This window comes from Pempheris klunzingeri, chromosome 20 (assembly GCF_042242105.1).
Source record: "Pempheris klunzingeri isolate RE-2024b chromosome 20, fPemKlu1.hap1, whole genome shotgun sequence".
NCBI lineage: Eukaryota > Metazoa > Chordata > Actinopteri > Acropomatiformes > Pempheridae > Pempheris > Pempheris klunzingeri.
The window spans coordinates 9,061,370-9,072,483 of NC_092031.1; the positions used below are offsets into that span (position 1 = coordinate 9,061,370).

Consider the following 11,114-nt stretch of genomic DNA (forward strand, 5'->3'; position numbering starts at 1 on the left):
CGCCACCTCAAAAGTCCTCCCACGTTCCTTACTACTTCACGTTGGTTCCGACGAGCTACTTTAATGTTCCCGTTCAAATTGAGTTACTACAGCTGTGCACTAAACCAAACTCAGGCTCACTTTTCTCCAAAATATGTTTATTTCAAAGCGAAACAAATATTCCATAAATGAAGATGTATATTCTGTGTTTTTTTTAAATAAAAAAGGTGAATCCAATGTTTTCTTTTCTGAAATAAAATGTAAATACAATGTTCTCGCATTAACAAAAATTACCATAAAATATACCTTAGCAAGTCCATTCTCCTGTGAGAAAACATTAATCTTTGGCATTTTGATCTGTACTTTGTTTTGACGACTCTGAAGAAACGGGCAGGCTGGGGGAATTGTGGGAATTTTTGGACCTCTTCCCTCTGTGGACCATTTCACCTCCATTCTCCCCTTCCTCCCGCTCCAGCCTGCCCCTTTTGACAAAATGGTTTATCCTGGACTCCAGGCTCTCGCAGCACGGACGCTCCAGCAGGGGCCGATAGTTTTTCTGCCTGCTGCCCTCTATTAGCAAGCAATGTTTGGAGGAAACTCCACCTGTGGATGGAGAGAAGAGAAACAATCAATACCCGCTTGGCCTTTTGATGTGTACAATAGATTAGGATTCAGTAGAATATTGAAAGGATGCATAAGGCTGTGAGTCTGTCAGTGTTGAGGACATTTATAACCAAATTAAGCTTTGCAGTATGTGGTGAAAATACATGAAAATCATACCCCGGGTGTCATATATGGTGACATATACGGTGACATGCAAGAGCACACTTTTGTTTTTGTTCTCTACAGACAGCACTCTTTCAGGCATGATAGGCTAAAACTATTTCTCCTTGTGGTGTCTAAAATCCACATCATTCCTGCTGATTATGATACTGAGTCTTATCTTTATAGTCACATGGAAGTACCTCCAGTTACTCAGAGCTACCAGAGCTTCATGATTATCAACAGTTAAAGCTCTGAGGAAACACCAGGAACAAAACAAAACACCCAAAAAGAGCACAAAAATTCTACATATGAATATTTACTCATGCAGCCTATAGAGGTGCAACTGGGTAAATCATCAAATTGAAGACACTTGGCTGTTTTTAAATAGTTTGGATTTAAAACTAAAGGATATACTGTTTGAAAAAAAGAGTAAACAGTAAAACATATTTCAGCATAACAGTTACAGCATATGTAGCCTGTTATGGTCTGATAGATTCCTGGCCTGAATTATTATCTCACTCATAAGGTCTATTTCAAAATCAGTGTTATTATAATTATTATAAATCAGATTTATGTTGAAATATCACAGACTAAAAAGTTGAAAACATGAGGGTTTGTCAGGGTCTGTTCATCCAACTGAACATCTCACCGATGGCCTCCAAACCCTGGATCATCCCGTGGAGGACGTGGCTCTTGACTGCACTCTGGGTCCAGTGTTGTTGTAGCACAGACAGGGCGTAGTTCACCTCTTCATTCTCCTGCTTCCAGCTCAAACCTTCAAAGTGGCAGTCGTACAGCACCAGCGGGTAGTCTACTGCCATGCTAGAGGCAACAGGGGAAATGTTAAAGAATGATTCACACTGATGCAATTGTTGTGCAACTGTTGCTTGCACTGAAGAGTTTTTATTTATTTATTTATTTATACTTGTGTAGGGATTTGAGAACTTTGATTTTGACGACTGGGAAAAAGACATCAGTTCAGCAGCAGTTGGTTCACCTGTACTGGGGCTTCCTGGGATTACTCTGAACATCCAGGAGGTGATTAATTATCTCTGGGGCCTCCAGTTTCTGCCCTATCAGGAGAAGCACTGCCATCATGCATCGCACCTGCACACAAAACACAATTCAATGCAATGAGAGACATTAGCTCCATAAGAATATCTAAAACACAAAAATCCAAACAAGCCACGCTGTTAATGAAACTTTGCATTGATCTATTATTACTGAAAAAGGCCTAATTTATATGGATACAATAGTTTGAAATTAACATGAGTTATTGTTGAGTAGAGCTGTAAAACTGCAATAAAAAAAAGTCATGAGTGTCTCTTGATACCTGATGATAAAGGAAAGCCAGCCCTTTGATTTCAAACACGAAGAGGTCATACTGGTCTGTTCTGGAGGTGTGCTGAGGCTGCACAGGCTTGACTGATGCCGACAAGATGCTCCTCTCAAACTGCAGGACTCCATTGCCCACATCCATTTTGCACAGGTTGCGAAAGTCATGCGTGCCTTCGTATCTGTTGGGCGCCAAGAAGTCCTCAAATCAGAACCATGATTTCAGGTTGGTGACGTCAGTGTTTATCACTTTACGTCTTCACCCACCTTTTTGCAGCGTCTGCCATCAACGCCACATCCAGGGATCCTCGGGGGAAGTAGTACCGGTAGGTGCGGGACTGACAATCAAACCGTGCGCTGAAGCCGTCTGCTGCTGGTGCCCAGTCCAGGATCCTGATGTCCGGGGGCAGGACTCTGTTCAGCATCTTCACATATGGAAGCTCAGAGCCAGCAGCCTTGTTCTTGGTACTGACATCAATATTTTCAGGGAGCGTGATGCCGAGTCCTTCACAAAACTGTGTGGAGCGCAGATCGATGGTTATGACCTGTGGAGAGGAGACGAGGAGCATGTGAGCCATTATGTCGTTTCAGACATCAGACATGACTGATTTCTATTAGTAAAATACACACAATACTTTACACTTTGAGTCTCAGTGAACTCACTTGAGAAAAGGCACTGACTCCTTTATCGGTGCGACCACAGCGGTGGTAGCTGGAGGTCTGTCGGTCCTGAATCAGGCGCGTCTTTAGCAAAGCTTCAAAGAGTCTGGCCTCCACAGTGTTGTCTGTGTTCTCCTGGACTGCAAACCCCTGGTAGGCCCATCCCAGGTAGGCCAGCCGCAGAGCAACATGGCGCCGAGGGTGAGCAGAGAAGTCAAACGGTCGCTCTTTGCCTGCTTTCTTGCCCTTTTTACTGCTGTTGGTGTTTCCATTAGGAGGTGGATTGGACATTTTCTCCATGTCGTCTCCAGCTTCACTCCTCTCCTTCAGCTGGGACTTGAGCTTCTCAAGCTCTGCCTCCAGCTCCTTTATCCGCTGGTTTAGAGCCTCTGACATGCTGCTTGATAAATAAGCGAGGAGAGACTATTTATACTATGTATAACTTAAATATTAAACATAATGTGCACCACTGTCGGTTAATGCATTAACACACACATCGTTAGATAGATGTTTAATCATTTATTTACATTAGTGTCAAATTAAGTAACGCAGCGTAAATTATACGTTTGTTTACCGTTAACTCTGCAGTGTGTTTGTAGGCTAAACGCTACAGTCTGTTAGCTCGGGTGAAAACGTTAACAACAAAGGCATATTTAAACCGGCAGTGGTTGTAAATAATACCACAATAACACTTTATCTTTACCTGCGATTTTAGTCTCACTGTAGCTGGTAAATTTATATTTTTCAGCGAGTTTTCTGTATCGCCAGCGCACACGTTACTTTCCATGCAGTTTTGTTACAGGCGGACCACTTTTGAGAGCGGAAGCACTTCCTGTAGAGGGCTTCTGGGAAATGTAGTTTACTACTACGTTGCTCAGCGTTGGTTGATTAAGTCCATAGTGCAAATGTATTGTTTTAGGCTAGGATACAGTGTGTAAAAAAAAAAAAGGGTGTTACTTGATACTTTCTTCTTTGTTTTTATATTTCATTTAATAGATTTTCTTTTAGAAAAGGTTGGATACCTGTGAAAAGGAAAGAAGAGAAAAAATGCCGTTTGGCTGAAAAGTAGAGATACACTGAATTTGAAGACCAGATTCTAAAACTAGACGAGAGGAGTTTTAATGTCTGCAGGGCTGCATCACCGTGGTCGACCTTCTGGTTCAATAGAAAAAGAAATCTTAAACTCATCTGAAAATCTGTAACTCACAAACCTCACTCAAAATTATCACAAAAGAAAATCTTTTCAAAAGTTCTTAGCTCATATGCAATTGAACCACACGACCACTTAACCAGAATGTATCACACATTTATTGAAAATACTCAGAGTAGGCATGCTATCTAAACATGAGACTATCACATAGCAGGGCTTTTTAAATGCTATAGACAGTAGTGGACAAAACAAAAAATCTATATGTCAGATAACAAACATTAAAACAGCAAGAGAGTATTTTTCAGTTTTTTCAAACATATCAATGACATGAGCGGATGAACTACATTGTTATACATGTCACATTTTAGAAATCTGACAGTTTGGAAACAATGAAGCATAGTCTAGAAAGAATAAACTGGAAAAGCAAACAAAATGGATTATTATTATTTTTTTAAATGTCACTGATGTGTGATTGGATGTGATCATACGATGATGCATCAGCTGAGGTTTTCATAGCTTTTTCGTTTGATGTTGAGACACAAGCACACGCCGATTAACACTCCAAAAACCTGTAAAAAAAGAAAAAAGTTTCTATAAGTTATATTACTTAGAAGTTACTGGCAGCAAATGAACTCAACAACAGGTCAAAAAGGGTTTTTTTCTCTCTCCGTAAACTCAAATTAATTCTGGATTTCTCTACCGGAGGCAAACAGGATGAGATAGGCTTGATTATCATTCATGTCATCCTCCACTCACTTTTCAAATGTCTGCAATGCCCTTGCTTACATGAACATTTTCTTATGCAAATAGATGGAAAGTGCATATAAATAAGTGTTTAAAATAAATCATACAGGGAGTTACATGTGCTTTTCTGTTTTTCTAAAGATATATTTAAGGCATTTCTAATTCTATCAAACCACTCAAAGGTAAAATTTTGAATTCTTGCCAATCACAACGGAAAACAATTAGCCTTTTGGCCTTTTTGATCATTAAGTAGTCGATTAAACTAAACTACTTGATGGCAGAGAGAGGGGAACAACCTACAGCACCTTTACATTTCACATTTAACAGGCCCATGACAGAATAACATGTTTTTTTTCTTTTACATTAAATTCTCATACATGAGACAAGTTTACCTCTGTGACTCCGAGGGCGATGCAAACAGCACCGACCCACACCAGGTTCCTCAGCAGAAAGAGCTTGATGGCCCAGATACAACCCTGAGGAGGAGTGTGCGGTCATAAAACACTGTGCCATCAGAGATCAGATGTAATGAGTGGCAACTTGAAGTGAGATTTCCCAGCAGACCTTTTTGTGTACTTTCTCCATGTTCTGTCCGCAACCCTCACTCCTCACCACGCAGCAGGAATCTGGCAGGGCGTCGTGGTTTTCCCAGCCCACACTCCTGGACCAGTCTGTGTAGCTGTCCGCACCACAGCAGCTGAACTGTAACACGGTTTATAAAACATGAAGATCACACAGAACGCTCTGCCTCTGCTGTTTGTTGATCTGTCTGTACATGGTGCACTGTAAAATCCAATGAATCCAGTGGATTTTTTCCTCATCTTTTACATTATTCTATATCAGGAAGACATCTCTTCATGGCCAGTAAAGACAGAAGGGACCAAAAACTAAGACTGAATTGAAAAATCATGTATTTGTCCTTTAAAGTCGCCCTTTTTTTTTTTTTTTTAATTATAGTTGTTATTCTACTTTTAAAATCAAAAAAGTTTTAAGACTCTATCATTTCAGTTTCTATTGTGCCTTCTAGTGTGTTATTTGGCCCTGCACATTATCACGTACTATACATTCTCTCCAGTCTATCAAGCGCCTCTTGCAGATACAAAGCATAAATCTCTGCATGTCACCTTTTCCTGAATCCTGTTGATGGCGTGTCTGTTCTCCTGACTGTACTCATAGATCATCCCGCGTGCTTTGGTGTTGATAGCACTGTTCATCTGTAGGAGGGAAGTCTACAGAGATGATGAGATTCATTTATTTGAATCATTTTCAAGTATTGGTAGCGTTTGGATCACGATCATTTCTTCAGGCCAGGACTTAAGTGTCTCACCCCGCTGCGGAACATGTAAAGAGCAGCTCCTGCGACTATCTCCATAAGGATTATCACTATCAGCAGACAGATGAACTATTTAATGAAGAAACAAGGTGAGCAGCGTTAGAGGTCAGTCATGTATCCCTTGAACAAAAACCTTACAACAAGCCTCCTGAGTCATAATCACTTCTCTGTTGCAAAATGAGGAAATTTGCATATCTATTGAAACATCTCTGGTGACCATCCTAGAACATTTTATTCATTTAATCTGCTCCACAAAAATCCAGAACCAAACTACTGACATCCAACACCCTCCCAAGACTGTCCCACAGGCACGTTCTTAATGAATACTATAAAGAAACCACCTCAAACTCATTATGGAGCATTATGTTACTTACACAAGCCACCATAGAAGAATTATTGATGAATGCTCCAACGTGGCCCATGAGGGAGATGAAGGCTATGGTGACGCCGACTGCGATGAGGACTATAGCGATCTTAAACAGGCCTCTCCCTGCAAAAGTGGCCAAATTTGAGTAGGTTGAGTACTGCAGCGCTCCGATAGTGATGAGGGCAACCCCAGAGGCCTGTGAAACAAATGTAACAAGTGGATATTAAAGCAGTGCTTTATGCATCAACATTAAACTCAGTGAACACAGTTCTGCTGGTGAGTTCATGCCAGTCTACTGCCAACCTGCATGTTGACTTAAAATCCTCTTAAATGGCCAGATTTGCTCACTAAAACATCATCATCACTTTAAAAAAAGATTTAATAAGTTATGAAATAGTCCTCTCTAAAATGAAAATATGAAAAGCCTGGGTTATATATTCTGTGCAAGTGGGTTACTTTTTTTTTTTTACCGACATCAGTTAATAACCAAGACTGTTATTAATTTTCATTTTGCACATGGAGGAGCTCACTAGCATGCTGAGCTCCTGCGCGCTCACCCAAGACCCCCTGCCGCTGCATCTGGCCGTGAGTCGGACTGATTATCTTCCACATTTGTTACTGCTCCCTCTCGTCGGTGTTTCCACTGAGACCCCTGAGACCATCTAATATGAATGTGTTTGATACCGTTGGAAGAACAAATGAATTCTCTTTCAAATGATGCTACAAATTGCTTCCACTCTCCTGCGTCTTCTTTTGCATTCCCTTGCATGCATTAACAATATCAGACAAATGAAGGATTACAGTCACAGCAGACATTCTGTGCTTCTTCAAAGATAATAGACAGCCATGTATTGTCCTGAGAGTTATATAGTTTTTGTCAATCATTTGCTGGAGGATTTAGGTGGGACCTTTTCGTGGTAGTGTGATGAATTCGTTGTGGCTTAAAATAAAAACTGCAGCAGCAGTTTAATTGAAAAATCATTAACAGGAGGTAGTAGCTTGTATGTTTGTTTGTACCACTTGTACAGCTGCTAATAATAAAAAGATATGTCATGTCAATATGTCAATTCTCTGAATTGCTCACATTACTCACCAAGAAGAGCGCATTGAAGAAAATGAACCAGCATTTGATGCTGCAAAACTTGCACATTGTGAGGATTGATGCGGGAAATCCAAAAAAGAAAACTGCAAACAGAGAGAAAATGGCAGAGCTTCCTCAGCCTAAGAGTGGAGAGACACGGGCTGGCCATCCGAACCTAATTCAGTAGTGAGTTTGTCATGTGACCTTATGAAAATGAACAGATAAGGTGGCAAAATTTAAATTGACATTGATGACATGAAAACATCCCTGTTGGACTATTTGAATAGTTTCTTTCCCTCTGCGAGTAATATGATAATACGATATGATGAAAAGATGGCAACGAGAAAGTCTTTTCCAAATGCATACTTTATTTGAGAAATTTAATTCCAATATAAATCCACTTTAGAGAACCTTATGAGCCATTCTTCTACTTCTACATTAGCTGCGACATTTATAAACAAATAAGTGATGAATGAATATTTGTTCTTAAAGAAATGCCGAAATGCAGTTTCTTTCTGTCACAGCTTAAAGTGTCTGAGTACATCGAGCTGTATGACAACTGGACTTTGCTTCGGGGCTCCTTCCATCCTTTTGAGGACCGAGCTCTTCCCCAGAGCTTCTCCAGCCAACATATGGAGCAGCTGGAGGAAAACTGACCCGACTCCACGGGCTGGAAAAGGGCCGAGGCCTCTGGCTGCAGCACAATAATCCTCGTCACAGTGGAGTGAGCGGCCGGGATGCTTGTGACACACTGCCAGGGTGTCCTCTGTTCTTCACAACCTCTCTCTATCCATTCATGTCTTTTTTTTTGCCTCCATCTCCTCACTGTTTTTCCTCTCCCCCTTCTCTGCTCTCTCAGAGCTGAAGCCAGAGCGCATCAGCCTGTGAAGCATCCTGCTGCTTTCTAATTTCAGACATAACATCAGAACTTCTGTTCTTTACTCTGTCCTCATTAGCGCAGCGGAATCACAGCAGGCTCTTTGAATGTATATGAGGGGAAGAGCATGACAAAACAGAGTCAGCTGTAGGTTGATCCTTGTGAGGATGTACCTAAAAAAAAACTGTAATTATTAGAAGGGCATACAGAGGCTTGTCTGAATGGCAAGAGAATAGTTTATCTGTTAGAGGGCAAGTCAGAGTGTGTGGTTTCATCTTTCTTCTGCTCATCATTGACTCTCTGTCTATGAAGCCTTATCTACTTCTTCTTATTTGCCTGCAAAGTTATTCAGGCTGAAGAGATAAAGAAGAATATTTTAGATGACTGAAGCTGCATCGGTTCTCACAGTGTTAAATACAATGTATTTACTTCATTGTTTTTAAAGTTTGATCGAGGACTTTAATAGACTTTGCTGATTTCGGTTTGACCATCTCCTGTATGGCCACATTGTTGGTCACATTTCTGCAATGTGAGATGTACAACCACCGGAGGGCCCCATTCCACTTTTTTTAAAGAGGCATTCAAACCGTTATCAGCCAGTCACATGCCCACTTCACTGACATTTGGGCTTCCATCACTTTAATTTAATGGAGTGATCGAGTAGGCATGTGTTTGAAGAAGTTTGTGGGAACGGGAAAATAAGGAGCCTGCATGTCTTTGAAGGACTTCATGGGAACAGGAAGTAAAATTATTACCATAGTTGGAGTAGTCAGACACAGAGAGAGTCTGTTTTCCCCCTCTCTGCTTTTCCTGTTTTGAATTCCTTAAGACTTGGCCAAAACCTTGCACGATTTCCTTCTGATAAGGATAATTGTGGAGGAAAGAGGTGGGGCGGTGGGGCTGAGCTATTTACTCGATGGAATATTCGGACCTAAGCTCTTTGTAAAGTAGTGACATTATTATATAATGTAAAGATCCATTTATGGTGAGAAAAGAATACACTAAACCTTATTCAGCTTCTGTGGTATATTCTTACCTTATATGGCTTCTTCTAAAGAATGGGCCAAACCATTTAGGACCTATGCTTATACCATATTCTTACATTTATTATCTTTACACATTTAAAAAAATAATCAGATTTGACTCAGTTTTTATAATATACAAGTCAAAAATGGTCAAAAGAGGAAAGAAACAAGGAAAGTAAAGGAAAAAAAAGACAAAAACAAGAAAATAATCTAAAAAAACAATAATTAGCATTTAAATTTAGAAATGAGAGACCTCAGCTTAAAATACTTACTTGTTATTTTTCAATGCGTTTACTGTGTCGTCCCTGCTACCTTTATTGTCCAAACATAGGGCACGGTATCTAATTTTTTTCATTAATTGTTAACCTAAAAATGAATAAAATTAAGGTTTTATAACTTATATATGTGTCAGTTTGGCTAAGACTTGAAACTTCTGACTCTTTTTTCTCAATTTCACTGTTTCACTGTTCTTTGTCTTTCATGTGGCTTCTTTATTTCTTCAGCTACATCTGTGTAAACTGTGTTCGTTGAGGAAAAAATGAAAATGCTTGCGCTTGTGTGTGTGTGTTAAGCACATTTTGTGAGTTTTTTTTATATCAGAGAGCTTAGAAGTGGGTAGAGCGGTGCTGTCTGTCAGTAAACAGTTAAGCCTCTGTTGATATCTGGTCCATCAATCAACCTGCTTTTAGCTGCAGGGGGACATGTTTGTAGTCTTAAGTAAATTATGTGCCTCCCACCATATGGTACTACTTATGCATACCAATCTGTGTAACTGTTTCCTTACATTCTTGTGCTGACCACTGAATTCGAGTGAAATACATCCATTTAAACCCACAACATACTTACTCATAAATGTGAGGGAAGCTTTTAGAAAAAGTATTTTGCAACCATTGTTGCTGCACAAGAGTCATTCTGTGTTTGTCTTAATCAGACACAGATGCATCAGTTTTCTCATGTAAATTACATATTTCCATACTAAAGGAATACGTCAGTATTCTTGTACAGTCCCATATCAGTACGAGGTGTATCTAGACAAGTCATAATGATTCATAGGCTTAGTGCACTGACAGGCAAAACATTGTGTAATGAGTAAAAGTGAAAAGCACTTTATTGGTTCATAATGTGCAATTCTTTGAAAATGTATATTAAAACAATAAAAGAGCAACAACCTTCAAAATACCTGCAGAAGCTGTAAGTGGAATAAAATCCAAACCAGCGACCTTCAATGAAAATGCTTTTCAGCAAACCCTAATGGCCGTCAACTAGCTATCACAGGCTTTGAATATGGATAAGAGTCTGTGCTTCACAGCCATTCAACAAAGGGTAAATGAGAGCTGCCTTGGAGACACACCCAACCAGCAGCCCTGCCTATTCCCATATCAATAGAATAAAAAGCATGGCATCTATTGTCTGTGGTCACATGGTCCCACTTCTCCACTTTCATTCAAAATAACTCTACCCTGGAAATCCACGGTTTGAAAGAGTCACTTCAATGATTTTCTACATGCTGTCTGTCACCAAGCGGAGTCATTGCACACACTAAGTTGCCCTTCTGGCTCTTCTTGATTCCTGTGGTCGCTCTGGCTGTGTGACTCAACTTACACACTGAGTGACGGAGCGGTTACAGGGAAAAGGTGTTTACAGGGAACAACAAAGTGTAATCATGTAATCATGCTCTGGGAGAAGAGGTAGTTTCTATGAAGAGAACCATCAGGTAAAATATGTTTTTGTACTTTGCCAGTGTGTGTTTCTCTTATCACTATCCACCTCATTGCTCTCTGTTTCTCTTCAGTTTGAA

General features: G+C 40.1%; 2 protein-coding genes across 3 annotated transcripts; both read right to left on the bottom strand.

The window, feature by feature from the left end:
- Positions 1–192: 192 nt before the first annotated feature.
- Positions 193–3,497, bottom strand: LOC139220097 (tRNA pseudouridine(38/39) synthase-like). Of its 2 annotated transcripts, none has more exons than XM_070852168.1 (7): positions 3,443–3,497; positions 2,743–3,136; positions 2,347–2,624; positions 2,078–2,261; positions 1,742–1,851; positions 1,394–1,566; positions 193–582 (listed from the first exon to the last, which is right to left on the bottom strand). In XM_070852168.1, the coding sequence occupies exons 2-7, from the start codon at positions 3,133–3,135 to the stop codon at positions 317–319; spliced, it is 1,404 nt and encodes a 467-aa protein (XP_070708269.1). In that variant the 5' UTR covers position 3,136; positions 3,443–3,497; the 3' UTR covers positions 193–316. The 2 variants fall into 2 exon arrangements, with proteins under 2 accessions (XP_070708269.1, XP_070708267.1); XM_070852166.1 differs by having other exon boundaries at positions 2,743–3,139.
- Positions 3,498–4,386: 889 nt separating this feature from the next.
- Positions 4,387–7,483, bottom strand: LOC139219374 (CD63 antigen-like). Its single transcript, XM_070851199.1, has 7 exons — positions 7,427–7,483; positions 6,341–6,529; positions 5,961–6,035; positions 5,758–5,862; positions 5,198–5,335; positions 5,026–5,109; positions 4,387–4,458 (listed from the first exon to the last, which is right to left on the bottom strand). The coding sequence occupies exons 1-7, from the start codon at positions 7,481–7,483 to the stop codon at positions 4,387–4,389; spliced, it is 720 nt and encodes a 239-aa protein (XP_070707300.1).
- Between the last annotated feature and the right edge of the window lie 3,631 nt (positions 7,484–11,114).